Below are 22,005 nucleotides of genomic sequence, written 5' to 3'. Positions count from 1 at the left end.
TTGTCGCCGCTGAAAGTCGTCACTGAAAGTTTAATTTTTTGTAGTGAGGGTTCGTCGGAGTGTGGTGGTGGGTCCATCCACCAGCGGCCAGCTGCTTCTGGGGCCTAATCATGTTCTTTGTGGCACTTTTGATTGGAGTGGATGTGAGACAAACGGACACCAGGAAGAGGATAAACAGAAGTCGATAGCGACGGTGGCACAACTCTAAAGGTAGTGGGAAATAGGTCGTGCATTAGAGGCCCTGAAAGCTTCTTTGGCTGCGAAACTCAGGGATCTGGCCATGTTGCATGTTGTTTATATTCCATTTGATCCTTATTAAAAGAGCTTTGGGTATATTTCATGATATAACATATTTTATTTAAAGTATTAATTCTTTTACCTAATACGACATCCGGTCCTAATTATAAAACCACTTGTTTGTAGTACAAACGGGGTCTTATAATTAGGATTAGAAGTAGTATCCTTAACTAATTATAAAATTAACTAATTAACCAAGCCGTTCTAACTAATGACTTTTATTGAGACCAATTTAGTATTCATACATTTAAATTTTGATTCTTGATTCTTTTAAATAATTACCATTTTTAAAATTCTTCTCAATAAATACCATTCTTTCTAAATCCTTTTGAGTTTAATTTTTTTCAGTTCAAAGGCGTTGACTAAATTAGTTTGGTTTCTCAAATTTAAAATCAGTCAAATTTGATGAATTATTTGACTTCAATAAACTAAAGTTATTTGTGATATGTGGCAGATCCCAGATTAAGAAAAATAATCAACTTACTAAAAATTTTATATCAAGGGCAGCTAGCGTTCACAATTAATTTAATAATAAAAAAGTTGAGATATATTTTCCTAAAACAAAATAACCATACTGTCCAAAATTCAACCTACGTAGGTGTTTCTATTTTTTTTCCTCATTATTTAGTACTCATCAAATCATATAAAACTTTTGAACACTGTGCATAACAATTAACTATATTGCAAAATTCTTCAACTTCGTGATCCCATCTTCAATTTTCACACATGTTTGGATCCTTCTTATCTTCGTCTTCAATCATGAAGCACCAATTTCCAATTTTGAATCTCCATGTATTTGTGCACGGAACATTTTTACATAATGCTCTCTCACTGCTATCACAAGACTAGCACGAACATTATTTGATTTCAAATAGCGACCAAGTTCTGCAACATTGTTTCTACTTTGATTCTTTAAAAATCTAAAGTATTCCAAAACCTCCTTAAATTCTTGTGTCCTTAAAATTTTTGTTGGGTCACTACTAATCAGAACAATCATGGCAAAAGCGTACATCTTGTATGTCCTTCTTGAGCAACCATGCGTACGTACCATATCCACACCCTTCTCATAAAGCTCCAAGTCACTGAAGTATACTTCCATGCCTTATCTGTGTAAAGATTCTAAATTGGCGCATGATCTACAACAACGTAAGAATGATGCTTCTTGTGGATTTCTTGAAATTGAGAGAAAGGGACTTTCTCCAAAGAAGCATGCTTGTATACATAGTTGTCATAGGTGATGTTCATCATCTCTCTGGAAGTCAGTTTAAAGTGGCAAAGATCAGTGAGTGATTGGGATGTAACTTTTGATTGAATGTCCACCAATATTTCTACTGGCAACCAATAAGTTATGTTCTCAGGACTTTTCTTACAAGCAGTGGTTTTAATCCTTTTTAACGGTCGGGATCAGCCATGGTCGTTGAAATTGCAATCAAGCTACACTATATATGTTGTACTGATCATATAGAATAGTAGGAATGGGGTTAATATTTGATTAATTTTTCTTTAAAAAAATATCAATTACGACACCAAGTTAAAAAACAATTGACGTCTTTGTGTCAATTCTTTTTAACTGATGTCGTAATTCCTATTTTTTGCCATTGTTATTTTTACTACACCTCGTATACACAGCATACACATACTAAGATGTATATAATATAAGCATATGGAGTTATCTAAGAGATGAACACATATGCTACTGAGCACCCTATGCCCTCAAATATGGTTCCAGGAATCTCTCCCCAGAATCCCCATCTCAGAAAACTACTCCAACCATGTAATTCAAATTGTGTAGGTAGTACCTCTTGTACTTAGTATAAGACTCATTTGATTAACTTGGAGAGATTAATAAAATTACTAAATTACTTAGTTATAGCATATATTACGTGGATCTCTTTAAAAATATTTGGGAAACATTGCACTAAGTTCCCCCATAAGACAAAATACCACAATAAGGTCCCTAAAAACCTAATAATTGCCCTGAAATCCCCAAAGGACTTGACTGTAATAATAAAAAAGTTGAAATACCTTGTTGTTCCTAGTAACTTAGACGAAAAAAAGGCTGCAAAAATAACATTGTCAATGTAGGCCATGATAGTTATTAATTTTGCTGCTTCACTTATCAATTTATCCGTTGATATAAGTTTGAAAAAAAAATTTGATTTCGAGTTGCATAATGACAAGTAATATTAACATATCCTGTGGACTAATACTTTTTAATAATTATGTAATATCATCATTAAAAGTCAATTAACACTCGTATGAAATTATGAAAGCACTTGTTATTAACTAACTCTTCACTATTTCACAAGTGATAATTGGTTTTTAATTACGATATTATAGCACATTATTATAAAAAGGTATTAGTTCACAGGGTATGTCAATATTACTTGTCACTATGCAACTTGAAATTAGATTTTTTTAAAACTTATATTAGCAGATAAATTGACAAGTGAAATAGTAATATTGACAACTATTACAGCCTATATTGATAATTTTCTCTTTTAAGTGTTTTTTTTTTGTCTAAGTTACTAGTGACAACAAGGTCTTTTTCAACTTCTCTATTATTGCAGCTAAGTCTCTTTGGGATTTCAGAGTAATTATTAGATTTTCAAGGATCTTTTCATAGTATTTGGTCTTCTATGGGACCTCAGTGTAATTTTTCTAAATATTTATGTGAATCATTAAATTGTATATTAATTTATAAGTGAAGCAAATTAGTTTTTATAAAAATGATAAATATAAATTTTCTAAAGTAATTAAGTAACTTTTTTAGTATCCTAAGTTAGTATTTAGTCTCATGTTAAGGACTGGGGGTAATAAATCACAAGTTATAGCACTAATTTTTTGCTTATTCATATTTGAACCCGAGGTCAATAGACTTATTGGACTAATCATATTCAGTCCAATAGTAAGAGGATAATCAAAGGTCATCATCTCCTTACTTTTTCATTGTATAACAGAGCCAATATTGTTGAAAAAATACAGATTTTTGTATTTTAATTTTATAATAAATGATAAAGATGTAATCAATTATTTAGAAGTAATTATATTCATAAACGCACTATAGTATTTTAAATAATAAATAATTATAATACAATGAATCATACACAGATACATATATATATATATATATATTCTGCTTCTAGGTTTATTGTGAGAGAATGAGAGAATTTAGTATCTATACATTTATATTTATATTTTGATTTTCAATCCTTCTAAATCATTATTTAATTAGCATTTTAAGATTCTTCCCATGAATATTATTCCCTTCAAGTCTTTTCCTTTAAATTAAATAAAAGTCGCTGACAAAGTTTCGTCACTCAAATTTGAAATCAGTCAAACTTGACAAATGGTTTACCTTTAATAAATTAAATTTTCTTTTCATAAATACCACGTGGTATTCTACCTTTGCACGCTAGCTGATTGCCAATTAGGAAAAAATAATCAACCTACTAAAAACTATCATTATATATAAAAAAAAAAGGCAACTAGTGTTTGCAATAAATATGATGTATGATAACATATGATAAAATTGAAACCAACAAAGTTGAATCTTCTCCTACAAAAAATCAACACACATAAAAGCTATATCATAGTGCAAAACTCTTCCACTTCATGATCCCATCTACAGTTTTCACACATGTTTGGATCATTCTCATCATCTTCTTCAGTCATGAAGCACCAACTTCCAATTTTGAGTCTCCATGTATTTGTGCATGGAGCATTATTACATAAATGCTCTCTTATTTGCATCACAAGATCAGAACGCATATTATTCCATCTTAAATAACGAATGAATTCCGCAACATTGCTCCTACACTGGAGGACACACTTCTGGTTCCTTAAAAATCTCAGGTACCCCAAAGCGTCCTCAAATTCTTGGGTCCCTAAAAACCCTATTCTCATTGTGTCGCTGCTGATTAGAACAATCATGGCAAAAGCATACATTGATCTTTTGTGTCCTTTTTGAGCAGCCTTATGTACCATATCTAATCCCTTCTTGTAAAGCTCCAAGTTAGTAAAGTATACTTCCATGCCTTCTCTATAGAGAGATTCTAAGTTACCATTTGATCTGCAATGGCTTAAGAATGAAGCTTCTTGTGGGATTTCTTGGAATCGGAAGAAAGGGACTGTATTCAAAGAAGCATGCTTGTATACATCGTCATCATTTGTTATATTGAGCATCTCTTTGGAAGTCAATCTAAGGTGACAAAGGCCAGAGAGTGATTGAGATGCAACTTTTAAAGTAATGTCCAACAATATTTCCGTTGGCAAACCACAAGTTATGCTCTTATTAGAAGCGTCCTTGTCATAAGTAGTGATTTTAGTTCTTTTAAGTGGTCGTGAATCAGCCATGTTTGTTGGAACTGCAATCTATAGCTGCACCATAAAAAATTTTATGTCAAAAATATGAAAAGAAAAAAGGGAAAAATATAAAAAATAAATAATATATAAATGATTATAATAAGACATAATATTTGAATCTGAATAAATTAGATAGTTTGAGAGGGTGAGAAACAAGAACACACGGAAACATGATCTCTTCTCAGTAACTATTTTATTATCCAATTAAGAGAAGCTGTACATATATCTAGAGATGTGCATTATAAACAAAATATCAAACTGTTTGGAACGACGTAATTCTCAACATATAATATCAAATGCCAAGGACGTGTGATTAGTTCTTTTACAGCGATAGATTAATGTATCTATGAGATGGTATTAGGATTCTAACTAAAAAAAAGCTTTTTCAGAACTCATATATATGAATTGTTCAGTTATCAAAAACCATAAAAAGATCATTTTGATATACCAAGAATCTCAAAATAAATAGCATCCAAAACTGTATGCCTTGCCTGTGCCTTAGAAGCCTCCTTAGTTAAAGGATGCAACGTTGGTTCTGTTCTTTGAGAAACTTGGGGAACACATAAGAAGAAGTGGGGTACTGGGGTCTATTTATACGTATTTGCCAAAGAAAGGGATGAGAGACAATAGATAAGATATGATATCTTAGGAAGGGATAAATTGATGACATAAAAATAAATCTAATAAATAGATATGCATCTTTGTCCTATTAATTGATAACTAAGTAGTTAGTATTAATTACATTAATAAATAACAAACTAAATATAATTTATTTAAAAATAAATAATCGTAAAAATGAAAAATATAAAAATAGGAAATCGGGTACATGGAAAGTACCGGATGGTTTCTTGAGACTTGAGAGCAAAAGAAAAGAACGTTATTGTTGACTTGGACGATGAGGGGGGAAAATTGATTTTTTTTTTTTAAGTGACTTGATAGTCAAGTTTTGATGTGTGTGTGTGTGTATTTAAAAAAGTGATCAATTGATGAAAATTGATAATTAATTAGATAAATTTAATTGATTGAGTTCATGTATATTAGACAAGGAACACAAAATCATACCAGATATTAAACCAGTTGAGATGGTGATTCAAGAGTCAGTAGGTCAGAAAGGAGTCAACTTAGAGTGAAATCTCATATTAAAATAATATAATTAAATTAAAAATAACAAAATGCACAATATTAATAATCACTAATAACAAAATATAAGAAAATATAGGCATACAGCAATCGTTTGATTGTAACAATAACAAAATAAAATAACATTGAGAATTTTGATCTTTACAATTCCTCAATAACTAAAATTAATAATTATTAATACCAAAATCATCATTAAAATTCATTTAAATCTATAGTGATTGAGATCTTAGGAGCTGAATAAGAAAAAATAGAACCAATTGCGACATAATTATCCCAATTGCTTCATCACCAGTTCACACCAGTTTTCATTGGTTTATCTCGACTTAATCAGTTTGATGCCAATTGAATTTCTAACTGGTTCAGCATTTGAACCGAGTTGAACCACTAGCTGATTTACCAGTTTTCTAATTACATCAGCTGGTTCGCTCTAGTTCTTTGTTCCTTGATATTAGATGTCATTTATTTAGAGATTTTTTAAAATTATAGTAATTATTTGATTTTGTTTCTAAATTTGTTCAGGGTTGTTCTAACTTTGGAGTTTTTGGCACACATCTTTAAAAAAATATTCATGACCAATCGCATTCGTTTGTTCACTATAAAAAAGTTTGACTTTCAACAACAACTAAAAGTCCAAAAGTCACTTTGGTGAAATAAAAAGAAAGTTGAAAAGTCGTCGCTAAAAGGTCACTGCTATAACAATTGTCACTGATACTTTTTAGCAGTGACAATGTGAGTCACCACTAAAAGTATAGTTTTAACAACGACTTTTAAGACCCTTCAGTGGCAACAAAAAAGTTGATGTTGAATTGTTGCCCGAGAAAAATAGGAGCACTGCAGGCTGCCGCCACATCACTCGCTACCTAGCCTATTCCACGTGTCGCCACATTGCTATGTCATGTCACCCACAGGATATGATCACCTTAAATATGGCCCTTTTATGATTCAAACTCCTAACCTCCTCTTCTTATGTCCTTTCTTCTTGTCACTGAGCTGAAATGAATATAGTAATAATTATTATAAAATCATATATATATAATTAAAATAAACTTTTACCATTGAAGCTACCCTTTAGCTAGTAGTGCAAAAAAAGTTGCCGTTGATAGTGATATTTGGCGGCAACAAAAAGTTAATCCTGAAGGCTGTTGTATTAAATACTATTATTATTAAATATTCTATTTAATTTCTTATTTTATTAAAATATTTACTTATAATATCCATTTAGTATAAAGAAATATAATTCATGCAATATTATTTGTACTATATTTTTGGGCTAATATAATCTTGATCCCTCAAGTTTGCCCTCATTTTGATTTTAGTCCTTCAAGTTTCAAACCATAGGTTTTAGTTCCTTAAGGGCCAAAATTATCCAAGTTTTTATTGAATTATAGGGAACAATATTTTAAACAAAAAAAAAACTTAAGGGACCAAAATCTATAATTTGAAATTTGAGGAAGCAGCATCAAAATGAGAGCAAACTTGAGGGACCAAAAATTGTATTAACCCTCTATTTTTTCTAATTATTCAAACTATTATTTATATTTATATTTATGAAATATGAAAATAATATATAATAAAAAGTTAATTATAAATTTTATCATGATTATTTAATTCTCTCCCTCTCTCACACACACATAATTATAATATCTCACTCTTATATACACACTCAGCCATTTCTCTTTCCCTCTCTTATACTCACACACACCACATTATCATTCTAACCCTATCTCTCTCTCTAACATAACAACATGTGAAAATATTTTATTTCGTCCTAAGAAATCATATTAATGAACAAAATTATTATCAAGATATGACAGTTTTTTAAAAACTTAAAATAATAATAAAAATTTAAAATAGACTTTTTGCTCTGACAAAAAAAAGTTGCTGCTGAATGTTGTCGCTAAAATTGTGACATTATATTAAATACTATTATTATTATTGTAGAGAATTTTGAATTTTAACAATCGATCAAATGAAATAACTAAAGATATAGAATAACTAAATTTTGCTATAATCATTTCATTTTGTCGTATAAAATAATTAGATTTTAGAGAAAATCGTAAAAAAGACCTTAAAATGAAAAAATTGCAAATAGAGACCTGTATTAATATTAGTTTTGATAATAATTAATAAGTAAATAACAACAATTTTTGTGAACAAATCCTGTATGCAACTTTTCAATTTTCAAAGTTTTATTTTTATGATTTTCCCTAGATATATATTAGTTAATTTTCATTTCGATAATATAATTTTAAAATAGAGTAAAATACACCAATCACCTTTTTATTTTACCTCAAACATAAACCTCCTATATATTTTTAAAACGTATGTAAACCTATCTTAAAATTAAAATGTATGTTACACACACTTTTCTCCTATATTTAAGATTTCATGTCCATCCACCCAAACTATTAGTTAATCGTTAAGTTTGATTTTAAAATTATTTAGATATTTATATTTCCAAAAAATATTTTTTATAAAATTCATTAATTTTGATTCAAATCATAAAATTTTATAATTTAAAATTGTCATCATATTTATTAGAAATTATTTACTTTGATTTCTTTTAAATTGTAAAAACATATTTTAATAGATAGCTTCTGTTTATCGGAAAGTTTAAATGATATATGTTTGAAAGACTTTGTAAATTATTTACATTTATAATTCAAAACTTTTAAACACATTTTGGTTACAAAAATCTACAAGCATATTTAGTCAAGCATATATATATTTATTGAAAAAGTTAGTTAAATTTTTAATCAAGCTTTTTATATTTGCCTTAACAGAATGATGGCGTAATTGGAAAAATATAATTTAGGAATTTATTAGAATGAGGGGTAAAATAATAAATAAATTTTATTTTAATATAAATTTTAGTTAAAAATAATATTTTTAGAATCTTCTTAGAATATTCCTTGTAACAGCCCTATAACAAGTACACAAATACTTAATTCCAAAACAATAATAAGTTCTTTAAAGATCAATAAATAGAAAAGAGTTAGCCAAAAACATTTAGGTAGTAACTGTGATAAGAAGAATAAATCATGTAACTAAGAACTACCATAGTTATATAAAAGACCTCGCTAATCACTTCGAAAAGTCAACCATGGTAGGAAGCACAAAACTAATCAAATAGAAATCTATCATAGTCATTAACAATTTATATCCATAACAATGCAGTAGCCACTATTCCATAATAGCAAAGATTATTAATGTAACAAGAAATAATCAACGCTTAATTTTTCACGTGTGTATCAAATCCATCATGAATCTCTATGATCCCAAAAATATAACTAAAGTCAATCATGAATGGGCTAGAGCATTTGAAGTCCACCAAAATAACTACCACTATTGCCCATATCAATTGCAACCAAAATAACATTCACATATATCCAAAAAGGCTCCGCCTAATAGTATAAGTCTAGAATGCAACAGAAAAATTAAACATATGTTAAGTTTAACAAAAAGGCTCTAAAGTTTAGCAATATACATTAATCAAATTATGTATAACATAATAGAGGCTATACAGCGTGGAAAGAAAAACTCAAGCCTCGGACAATTTCCTCTTGGGACCAGCATCTGAACCCTGACCTGAAAAAAATATTAAATAATGACGGGGTGAGTCAAATTGACTCAGTAACCACGATTCCAATTCAACGAGTATACATGGAGTGATTACAAGATAGTTAAGCGAGCAGAATACAATTTCAAATAATATATAGGGTAAACATCTTTACAGAAAATAATATATAATAATTAAAAAAGTAACTTGCATACATAGAACTTCATCAACCATCCTTATAACCTCTTTGTAACATCTGACAGAACCCATGAGCTATTCACACATAACAAGATTCGTCTCTTTAACAAGACCGTACCAAGCTCTCCAATAATGAGGTATAATTAGGCTAAAAGTTACAAAGCTTGTATCAGACTATGGGTTGCCTTTCCTTGGAATACAGAAAGATGTCATATCCCTTGGGCTGACCCTTGACCCAGCTAAAGGAAGGGTGATACCGAGGGCCCTAAGAATGTTAAAGCCAGCCACTAGGCGCCAAGTGGCGACTATACCACGTGTTATAAAATAATCAAACCTTCCACAATTACTTCAGCAAAACCCAATACAGCTTTATAAGCATTCTAACAATCTAATTCCACACAATCCAATTTCATAAAGTATTCTCATATTCAATAATCAAATTTTGTTCAACATCAACAAGATAATCACAAGATAAAATAATTCATGCCCACTTAACTAGTAAATTTATCAAAACATAAATTTTTACATATATATATTTTCACTTTTTATACATAAATCACCATAACATATAATGATAACATTTATAATATTAACGCATGCTTATAATCACATTAATAAGCATATAAGATAAATTAGAAGCTGGTTACCTCAAGTTCTTGACACAAGAACTAAAATGGGAGGATTCAAGTCTCAAAAACCCAAACCAAGCTCACTCTACAATAATAAATTTATAAACATGTATTAATAAAAAAATTAATATAACATTAAAATAATTTATTAATTAAATCTCCATAATTGGCTCACTTAAAGAAAATATCTTTAGGAAAAATAATAATTCATCTATTCCTCCAAATAACAATTTCTAGAACTTCCCAACTCTATTTCACTAATTAACATCATTAATAAGAAAAATTCCTTCCAATCATCCAAAAGCCCTCACAGTGCTCACTTTAATTCTAAGAAAATGGCCATACATTAACCATTCCTCATTTCATCATTACAATCCTATTTCCTTCTTCTATTAATCACTTCTCACTCACTAGGATCATTAAATTTTAGTATTTTCCCCAATTTATTCCAAACACCCAACTTCCACTAGTTAAAGTCTCTCCAAAAATCATCAACATTCTTATTCCAACAAAAATCCTCAAAACTCAAGCATTGACTTTTCAATATAACCTCCAATGAACTAAACTAAGAGATTAAATTCGAAATTAATGTCACCATTATCACAAATCACAATTTCCAACCAAACCCTAACTTACATTTCCTCAAATCAACCATCTAAATAAAAATCTAGATCATAAGACTCCTAGTCTAACCTCATAAGCTCCATTAATATCATAAAAATAAGTTAGAAGCCTCAAAGATTAAAAATCTAACAAGCCCTAACAAATCTTATTTTCTGCCATAAACTTCGAAAATAAAAAGAAGCTAAATAGAAAAAGTAGGATGAAATAGCTTATCTAAATATTTTAGATGAGACCCAAAAATCTCTTCTTGCTAACACTCTCAACCTCCCCCTCACACTCACTCTGTCGCGGCGGACGAAGAAGCAAGGAAGAACACGAAAGCTCTGACCGAGGGAGAAAAAGAAAGGAAAAGATAAGAGGGTCGCCTACTGGACGCTGGAGGAAGCTGAGCGTGTGAGTGTGATTGTTTTAAAAAGTCAAGTGTGGGTCACGCGAGCCAACACTAGATGCCTCAAAAAAAATTTTAATACTCCTTCGATCCTTAATATAAGACCCATTTAATTAATTTGATTAAATTAGAAAAGTTAGGTAAGTTAGTTAATTATAATAAATGTGACACATTTTTCCTGAAGTACCATAATCATCTTTTTTAATACCCCCTCTCCTTCTTCTACTTGATTATGGTTGAGGGAATATCTATGAGTAATTTAGAGAAAATTGATAAATATGATAAATGGGTCTTATATTTAGGACCAAAACCAACTTAACAAGTGGGTCCTATATTAAGGACCGGAGGAGTATAAAAGAAAGGGGGCACAGGGATCCCCCAACAATTCAAACAGTGGGTGGCTGCGTGTCATCCACTATTATAATATATATATATATATATATATTTTTTAGCCATATGTATTAATTATTATTGAACGATTATTTGTTAATTAAGATTCTAACTCGTAATTAAGATTAAATTTAAGTACTATTAATTAATCTCTTTTTTAATAAAACTTAAATCCTAAAACAAAATTTGGAATGTTTCATTCCTAATGGTGTTAATTGATCATACTAAACTGTATGTTTTTAAAATAGAAGAGAAGCATATGTAATTGATGCAAACTAAAAAGGTAATCAGAGTATTTTACTCTTTAAAATATGGATTCAAATGAAATCTAACATGAAAAATGTAAATTTTATATTTTAAAAGATATAAAATTTTCAATATAAATGTTAATATAAATATATAAAAATTATTTTATCATATTAATGATTGAAATTATCATATAATGTATCTGCTTTTTTTAATAATTGAAACTATACTTTGAGGATTGGAATGTTACTGTTGAAAGTGAGTTTCAGCAACCACATGAAGTCACTACTGAGAGGACCTTCAATGCCAACATAGTTTGTCGTTGCTAAACGACATTAGGTGTCCTTGCTAAAATTTTTATTTTTCAAAAATTGACTTTCAGCTGCGATTCTAAAAAGTTGTTGCTGAAAGTTGTATTTTCAGCGGTGACTTTCAACGGCAACATTTTGAGTAGTCACTAAAATGTTTTTTTGTAGTGGTTCTAGCTGAAGAAAAGGATGGCGGTAGGGCGTCCTAAGGTTAAAGAGTTGATACATGGTGCAATAAGAAGGTCCCAAAAAAAAAAACACTTGTAATAGACAAGAATGTATATACGTACTCGTCTATTGTTGTGTAGCGGATGGGTATGTTTCGTTTGTATATACATATTCGTTTGTTATTGTATAATAGATGAATATCTTGGCCTCTTTTTTCTCTGTTTTTAAGCACCGACATAAATATAAGATATAAATTGTATATATTCTAGTAGTGATCAAATGTTGTCCGTAACCAAATTTAACCATTTTTAATCTATATAATTCAGTTATCTATAGCTTATAAAAAGAATCAAAACAAGTAGTAGCATTGTAATATGATTTTTTTATTAAATAAATAGGATTATTTTGATAAAACCTCCAAATGTTGTCTTATGTAGCACAACACAACATACCAAGTGATATATATAATATACATATATATATATAATTATTTAGTTTCTTGAGGTGATAATAGGCTCTGATGTCGATGATGATGTCTTGGTTTTACCATCCATGCACAGACAAGTGTGGTCGACAGTACAAATAGCAATCAAACAAATAGCACGACAATCCTCATCTCTTGCGCATCTTGTTAGTTCTGTACTTGCATTTATTATCTCTTTTGCGCATGAAGTTCCTGCATTATAATATCAGTTTCAAGTTTCAACCAAGAAACACGTTAGCACAAATATATTTGGGCCTTTAACAACAACAATAAATTAAAGTTTTAAATGAAAATTTATAATTTACATTTGTATAGGAATAATATGGACTCAAATACATACTGTCTAAATCTGAAAATTTCAATTTATGTCGACACTACTACAAAAAAAAAAATGGTGGTTAAAATGAACTGTTTATGACGGTTTTGAAACCAACGTTTATGCCATTGACGTAAAATGTAGAGAATTTCACAGTGATTTAAGAACTGCCATGGTATGTGACTTTTCACAGCGGTTATATATAAATAACCGCCGTGAAAATTTTTTTTTTTTTTAGGCTACGTTTCACCCTACTGACCAGGATGGAATGGGAGAACAAAGCCTCAAAGAAAGTGTCTCACCAGTTAAAAGCATTCTGATGGAGTAAATATAGATTCTTTGTTGCCGTAATAGTGTCACTTAGCTTCACCTTCAGCCACCAGATCAAAGCCACTAAGATTTAATAAAGATAAAATCAAAGACTCAGATATACTAAAAATCAAATCTCTTTAAACTCAGATTACACATCATATTTTTAACTAAAGAAAATAATCATATCAAACCACAAAAACTATGAAATCCACGAAAAGAATGGAGGTGAAAAACTCACAAATAAGAATGAAGAGGATGAGATGATGGCGACGGCAACAGCAACAGCGACAGTGATGGAAGAACATGGCGGAAATGATAGAAACAATGGATAAACGCCAACAAATGTAGGAGGAGGGAGAAAATCGAGTGAGGATGGTATGGGGGACTATGAGCTCTGACTCTGAAAAGTGAAAACTATCGCGTGATGGATTTTAAAATTCTAATAGATTTTTTACGGCGGTTATTTAAAAAACCGCCGTTAAAAGTATTTTTTATGAGAGGGAGTATTTTCCTGATAAGGTCTTATATTTTGGATTACAATTTTCTTCTCATCAAAATCTTATATTATGGACAAGAGGGAGTATTTTCATAGGTGCACCTAGCACCTTAAACTATCAATCGACACAATTTTGTCCGGATCTAATAAAAATAGAGCAATTCCACCCAAAGTTGAGAAGCTCAAGCTCTGTTTGATGCAGTTGACACCCATGCATTTCTCTCTGTTTTTTTTAATAATGACATGTATTTTACAAAATACCACCTGTGAAGCTGTAGCGTCCACTTGAACAATGGAGTACCTAAAGGCATTATCAAACTCACGAATTAACCCTCCAAATTTAATATTTTTACGTTTTTAGCTTGTAAAACTGTGTCAACTCGCTCTTAAAATCATGGTAATTATAAACTTAGCTAACCTTGTGAGTTCACTCAATGAGTTTACCGTTTTTATATCTTTAACTTACAAAATTGTGAGAACTTACTCTTAAAATTGTGCTAAATTTTTTAATTTAGTAACGTTTAGTGAATTTTGTATATAAATTTTTTAAATTTTTTTTGTTAAATATGATAAATTATGAATGTTGATAAATTTAATTTCAATTATTTAGATTTAAATTATATTTAAATGAAATTATTGTCAATTTTTTATATTTTAATAATTTAATTATACATTTTTAATACCAATTTATTAATAAAAGTAAACTCTTTCGAGTTTACAATATAAGATCTTTATCACTAATTTGTTTAATCTTGTGAGTTTGACAATCTTATTTGGAGGGAATCAAAGATCAGGGGCATCGGGCAATTGGGGATTTTAGAGAGAAATTCAGGTGCTCTCTTAGTTCCTCAAGACTAATTTGGTGGGCCAACATCAATCAATCTCTCCGTCATTCTTTCTTGTTTTGTCTGGCAGGGATCTTATCTTCTTTTTTTCTTCGTTTGGACTTTGTTTCGATTTTATTGAATGATAATGCTGCTCAAAAACCTGGAGAGGTGAGTTATTTCTCTCTCTACTCTTTGTGGCGTCTTCTCAGTGATATAAAGGCTTCTTCTTGCTCGAAAATCTCACGGTTGCAGAAGAAGACGACAATGAAGAATAACAGGCCAGACATTCAGACGAGTTAGATGCAGAGGCGTTCTAGGGCTGGGCAAGATGATTGCGGATTCCTCTGACAAGCCCGAATCGAAGTGGTTAACTCGAGGACCCAAGTCGGCGTCGGCGAGGGAGAAAATCACCGACGGGTCGTCCGCCATCGCGTTTAGCAATTATCAAACAGTTGAATGAAAACATCTTCTTTTTTTTTCACAAGTGGCATTTTGTAAAACACACGTCATTATTTGAGAAAAAACAAGAAGAAATGTCTAGGCGTCAACTGCATCAGAGTTAGTAGGACTGTTAACTTTGGGCAGAATTGCTCCACTGTTATCAGACTGGTGGCAAAATTGCGTGGCTCAATAGTTTATATTGCTGAATGAACCTATGAAAATAGTTTAGAATACTAACTACATCTTTGCTCTTAGAAAAATCCTTTTTTTTTTGAACTGTCTTATTTGCACCGCTCATTGCATTAATGATGTAATCACTACTAGAAAAAAAAAAAAATTTTAACGACACAAAACAATAGCAGTTGAGAAGAAAAACACCGTGAAAAAAAGGACAGTAGCATTTTTGTAAATAAGTTTTGTGACTCTTAACTTTCCATGACAGTTATTAAGAAAACCACCATAAAAAGTTTTAAATTATACCGCGATAGGGTTCACTTTTTCTCATTTTCACAGTTTCACATCGGTGCGCCGTGGTCCCCCTCTGTCCCATCACCACCGAACTGCTATTATCGGCCATTCCCCCCTCTTTCTTGCTATTTAAACTCCTCCATTTTACTTGTAGTTGCTTACTACCATCCATCGCTGTTCAACGCCCATCTTCTTGCATTCGCATCGTCTCTATTGAATGAGTATCCTCTTCTTTCATTCTTTTCAATTTTTCTTAGTTTGTTGGATGTTTTGATGATAAAAATCTATTGTATTTCAAATGGATTGGTTAGTTTTACATTTTGGTTGTCTTGCATTATTTATTTTGTGTTTTTTATATGCTTGAGGTGTTGATTGGTGGCATTTGGTATGAGAAAACCTCAATTCCTTCATATATACTGTATGAGAAACATGTTTAAATATTTAAAGTTGATTAGTTTTGAAGTTTTTGATTTTTTTAATAATTTTTTATATTTATTTCAAATTTTTCGTATTTTTTATGTAATAAACTTGAGAATTTAGTAATAAATAATTTGTTCAGTGTTTTGTGATTTTTTTTCGTTATGAATTTTGATTGATGATAAAGTGTTGTTTAAAATTTTATTGTAAATAGATATTATTTGTGTTCCCATTTTGGATTCAAAAGTTTTAGCTTTAAGACTTTTTATTCATTGAATTAGTTTGAGATTGAATTTTTATTTTTGTTTTATTTGTTATATTTCTTCAAATTTATCCTGTTTTTGTTTATTACATTGTTAAGTTGGTTTGGTTGATTGATTGATTTGTTTATTTTTTAAATAATTTGGGATTTGTTATAGGAAAAATTAGAATGTAGGACCTAAAAGGAATAATATTTTTACAGAAATTTACTTCTTTAAGTATATGTTTTAATTTATTTTTACAAAAAGCTAAATTTTATATACAAATCTATTTTTATTTTTTTCTATGACTTTAAATTAGAAGCAAGTGTTCAAAAAGAAATTATGTTAAATTAATTTAATATTTTCATAAAACTTTATGCATGTTGAAATATGTGATGAAGAATAATTTTAATTTTGATTAAAATAATAAAAATAATTTTTGTTTAACTCTTTTACAAAACTTATATATGTTTGTTTGATTATATATTTTTATCAATATTTTCACTCGTTCACTATATATAACAATTTTTTTAGAAATTACTTAATCTAAATTTTAAAAGTAATTACATATTTGATTTTTTTATTATAATATATTTAATAAGACAAATAGGGTTGAGAAAAAAAATAGAGATAAAGAATTTGTCCTCATCTTAGTGGTTGAAGAAAATTTTATTTTTGATTAAAAATTTTGAGTGCATGTTGTTTCTAATTTGGTGTTTGTATATTTAATTTTTTATTTATGGTCCTTTTAAATAATTACAATTTTTAAGATTCTTTATAATAAATATAACTTTTTCTTGGTCCTTTACTCTAATTTTTCCTTTGTTATATATTTAAGGGGAAATTCTGTTGAATTTTTTTAAAAAAAAGATATTTTCTTTAATTTGTAATTAAGTGTTAGTCAATTTTAATTTATTGACTAACACTTAATTATTTTATTTATTTTAATATTTGAATTAAGGAGTTAGAATTGAGTTTGACAACTATATTCATTGACTCTGTAGAACAATAGATTGTAGTTGGATGAAAGCTAAGAGAATTAACAAAAAATATGATGATAGGGTTGAAAGGTTTGTTAAGTTTGTTCAGAGATATGCCCTAGTAAAAGAGATGGATTGTACTATTGTTCTTGTGTCAAATGCTTAGACAATAGTCAGAGAAGTATTCCTGAAATAAAAGAGCATCTTATCTGTGATGAGATAAATTCGTGGTATACAAATTAGATATGGCATGGAGAAATTAGAGAGACTACATTGTCTAGAAAGGAGAATGTTGTGAATGAAGACTTTGGTGATAGAATTTTGGATATGTTTTGTGACATAAGGTCTGAGTCCTCTACACAATTCTCTCTCACATTTGAAACCTTGTGTAGTGATGCAGAAACGCCTTTATACCCAGGGTGTAAAGTTGATTACACAAGGTTGACAACCGTGTTAAAATTGATAAACTTGAAGGCAAGAAATGGTTAGACCGATGCTAGTTTCACGAAATTGCTTGAACTGTTGAGTGATATTCTTCCGAAAGGGAATTCACTTCCAAAACAAATGCATGAGACAGAAAATTTTGTATTTGATAGGTTTGGAATATGAGAAGATACATGCGTGTCTTAATGACTATATATTGTTTGGAAATGAGTATTCATTTTACATAAAAACTCAAGATGATAAGAGTACCATGCAGAATAGTGAGGTGATGATAGTAGTCAAAGCTATACATTTTGTTAGTTCCAAAGATAGAAACCCAACGTTGGCATCAATGTCCTATTATGGAGTACTAGAAGAGATATGAGAGGCTAGCTATACCAAGTTTAAAGTTCTCGTCATCAAATATAAGTGGGTTAATAGTAATACTGTGCAAGTAGATGAAGAATTTGGATTTGTTTCGGTCGATCTTAAGAGGGTTGGATATATAGATGAGCTATTTATTTTAATAAGTCAAACGAAACAAATATTTTATGTTACCGATCTAGTAAAAAAGAAATTGTCTATTGCACTTCAAGGTAAAATGCAAAGAGTTGGTGGAGATGATGGTGACTCAGAATTTAATCTTGATGAAACCCCACCTTTTACAGCTACTCTACCTAAAACAATTGAATTAGATTTGGTAGATGATGACTATGCTGTTAGAGATGATCATTGTGAAGGAATTTGGGAGGATAATCATTATAAGGCTTAAATAAAGTTTTTGATGTTTCTTATTAAATTCATTTCATATTTATCATTTATTAATAATGTGATGTTTAATTTTTTGTTAAATATACTTGATGTTTTATATTAACTTTACTTGATGTGTTTTATTCTTACATTTATTGGTTGTTCTTTAAACAGGAAATGGACGGATCCGGTCAATAGGGTTCTAGCAACAACAGCTCCTTTACTACCAAGAGGAAGGGTAGAGGACCAATCCGTATGAGGCATTTAGCTTTATGTGATGAGACCACACATCCCATGAGGATTATAGTAGAGTTTGATGATAATTTGAAACCTATAGGTCCTGAAGGGGCTCAATTTATGTTTATGTTTATGTTCATATATTTATTACGTGTAAAGTTTATAAATATGTGCTCTAATATCAACTTTTTTTTAATTGTTGATAGGGCTTTTTATAGTTTCAATGTTGTGGCCAAGAAGCAAAATAGGCAACCACCAACCTGGATTTTTCCACAAGTATGTTGTTTTGAGCTAAATATATGCTTATAAATGTTTTTCAATAATCAAAGTTAATGTTTATAATCAAAGTTTAATATTCAATTTTATATTTTATTTTGTTAATACCGTTGTCAATAAGGGAGTGTTGAATGTGGATATTATGTCATCCACTACATGAATGATATCATTGAGACAAGGGTGACTGAGAAATTAAACGAGGTAAATATAAGTTACATTGCATGTAATTCTTTAATTCTTTTCATGTTTTTGATAAAGTTGACAATGACTATGTTATTTTTGATTTATAGGTATTCCAAAAATGCTACACCATATCAAATGGAGGAAATCAACTTGATGAGAGATACTTTGTCAACAATATTCCTACAGAATCTTGAAAATGTGAAATAGTTAGGTTATTTTGTCAAAAAAAGAAGAAGAAATAGTTAGGTTATTCCTCACAAAGTTCATTATTAGATTATTAACTAGTTGATTATTTGTTGTTATATTACATAATTCAATAAGATTTAGATGTTAGTGTTCACATGGTCATCTTAAAATTGTTCTTTATATTTTGCTCCACTTAGATTTGAGTTTGTAAACTGTAGAGAGATAGTAAAAGAAATTTACGCAGTATTTTTAAAAAAAATTAAGTTTTTAACGGTGGTTATTTGAATAATTGTTGTTAAGACTATTTATCACGGTAGTTATATTAACAAACTGTCTTGAAAAATAGACTTTCCACGGCTGTTTTGTACAAAACCGCTGTGAAAAATTGAATACCCACTGTGGATTTATACAAAACCGCAGTGGAAAGTCTATTTTTCACAACGGTTATAAACCGCCGTGTTTTATTCTCCTTTAAATATCGATGGTATTCACTTCGCCTCTAAAACCGCCATGAAAGACCTTAAATAACCGTCATTGAAAGCTTTTTTTTCTGGCAGTAAATAGATGGGACTGTAACATTTTTGTATATAACAATATAATCTTTACACCGGGTTAGAGCTGGGAAAATAGGCTGACCCTACAAGGCTGGTAGGTTTAAAAAGGCTGGCTCTACAGGGCTAAAATTTCAAAATATCCCATTTTGCTAGGCCAGGCCTTTAAGCAGATAGGCTCAGGGCCAGCTCGTGGGCTTTCGGCCTATTTTAAAAAGAAATTTTATTTTTCATATTTCTTACATGTTTTATCAAAAAATAAAAATAAACCAATAAAATTACTAGTAAAAGACATAAATATGAATAAAATTAAATCACAAATACAAAAGATCATCATATCTAAATGTCCATCAATGTACAAAAATTCTAAAACATCCATTAGACAAAGCAAGTCAATAACATTAGTATCCAAAAGTTTCATTAAAAGTAGACAAATGAATTCACTAAAAAAAAAAAAGGCAAACACTATCATCACTATTATCAATTGTAAGAATATTTGATTGTACTTCACTAATAATAGGCTCTTCTTAACTTCGAAGATATCAATGATTTCTTCTCAATACTATTTAGCTATTTTGGAGTCTAATATATCTTTTTCTGTCTTTTTGAATTGAATTGTTTGCCTACCATTAAGTTTATTTAAAAGTATCAATGTTAAGTTTGTTTTAGAGATTTCAACTTGGCAACCACTGGGGATTGATTCTGTGTTGTCTACTTATATTTTTTTCTCAAGCTTTAATTGTGAAAATCATTTTGCTGCACAACCTCATGGGAGTTTGAAATATCTCTTAGCACTTTGGATTGATCCATAGTATGATTTTAATGAGCTAACTATGTCATCCTTTTTGCTTTTGTTTAGGATAGTCTTCTTTGGTTTTGTCTAGTTCGCTTGTCTAACTCTATTTAAATACAAAATAAAAATTTTGATATAGTCACTATAAAAGTGTTAACTTATTTATTAAAATTTTATAACATATATACAAATTGATACGTATTTATTGGTTTAATCATTAAAATTTTTGTTTTAATATGAGGAATATATTTTGTTTATTTTAATATATAACTGTTGGTTCAAATAAATACAAATTTGAAATCTGATCTAGGATATAGAGAATATATTTTTATTTATTTTAATATCATTAGAGACTGAGATGTGAGCTGAGAGGGAGTGGAAGACTGAAAGTAAAACATAGAGAGTGTGTGTGTAAAATATTAGAGATTTAGATCAGGATCAAGAAAAAAATATAAATTAAGAAAAAAATTACTGTTGACAAGTTTAAACAGGCCGGACTTATAATTTAGGGTTTTTAAAAGAAAGTTAGACTTAAAAAGACCAATTTTGCAAGGCTGAAAAACAAAAAGCTCGGCTTTGTATAACAGGATTTTATAAAAGTGGTGTAAACGACGATTATGTACATCGATTATGTCAAAGAAATGGCCTAAAGACATCAACACCCACTACAAGAAAATGTTGAATTAGCAGCGAAACATTTCTAGCGGTTCAACAAAACCGCTAGAAATTCCAACATTTCTAGCGGTTTTTAAAAAAACCGCTACAAATTACCGACGGTTTGACCATTGCCCGCATGTTTCTAGCGGTTATCACCTAACCGCTAGAAATTCAGAGCTAGAAAATTTCCTGGGTTTTGGCGGGAACTTGGCGCCAAAATTGTAGCGTTTATTTTCTAGCGGTTCAGGCTAATAAACCGCTAGATATTGAAAATTTCTAGCGGTTGATACATGAACCGCTAGAAAGGTTTTAATTTCCCGAGGAGTTTAGAAATTTCTAGCGGTTCATTAGAAACCGCTAGAAATTGCTAGCGGTTCATGTAAAAACCGCTAGAAATTACTAGCGGTTTTTACATGAACCGCTAGCAATTTCTGTAAATTCCCGAGGCGTTAGGCTTTTCTAGCGGTTTTTCCCAGAACCGCTAGAAATTTCTAGCGGTTTTGACAAAAACCGCTAGAAATGCTCGGCCTATATATACCCCCCCTCACTTTCACTTCTTCAATCGTTCAGGTAGTGGAGCTCTGCTGAATTTTCTCCACAAAATATATTCGAGTTCTGGTTCAGTTGCAGATCCTTATTTTCAGGTAAAAGTAG

At 30.1% G+C, this 22,005-nt stretch overlaps 1 protein-coding gene across 1 annotated transcript; it reads right to left on the bottom strand.

The window, feature by feature from the left end:
• Positions 1-3,882: 3,882 nt before the first annotated feature.
• Positions 3,883-4,653, bottom strand: LOC114754569 (uncharacterized). The gene has a single exon (XM_028943353.1). It carries the CDS (start codon positions 4,651-4,653, stop codon positions 3,883-3,885), a length of 771 nt encoding a protein of 256 aa, XP_028799186.1.
• Positions 4,654-22,005: the final 17,352 nt, after the last annotated feature.

The sequence above is a fragment of the Neltuma alba genome, unplaced genomic scaffold, assembly GCF_004799145.2.
Source record: "Neltuma alba isolate B1F8T4 unplaced genomic scaffold, ASM479914v2 tig00010150_pilon, whole genome shotgun sequence".
NCBI classification, from domain to species: domain Eukaryota; kingdom Viridiplantae; phylum Streptophyta; class Magnoliopsida; order Fabales; family Fabaceae; genus Neltuma; species Neltuma alba.
The sequence above is the reverse complement of the archived record's forward strand: the minus strand, read 5'-3'. Positions and strand labels throughout refer to the sequence as shown.

Bases quoted from the DNA above. Each gene is read 5' to 3' on its own strand.
- LOC114754569 (XM_028943353.1), bottom strand. From the start codon at position 4,653: ATGGCTGATTCACGACCACTTAAAAGAACTAAAATCACTACTTATGAC.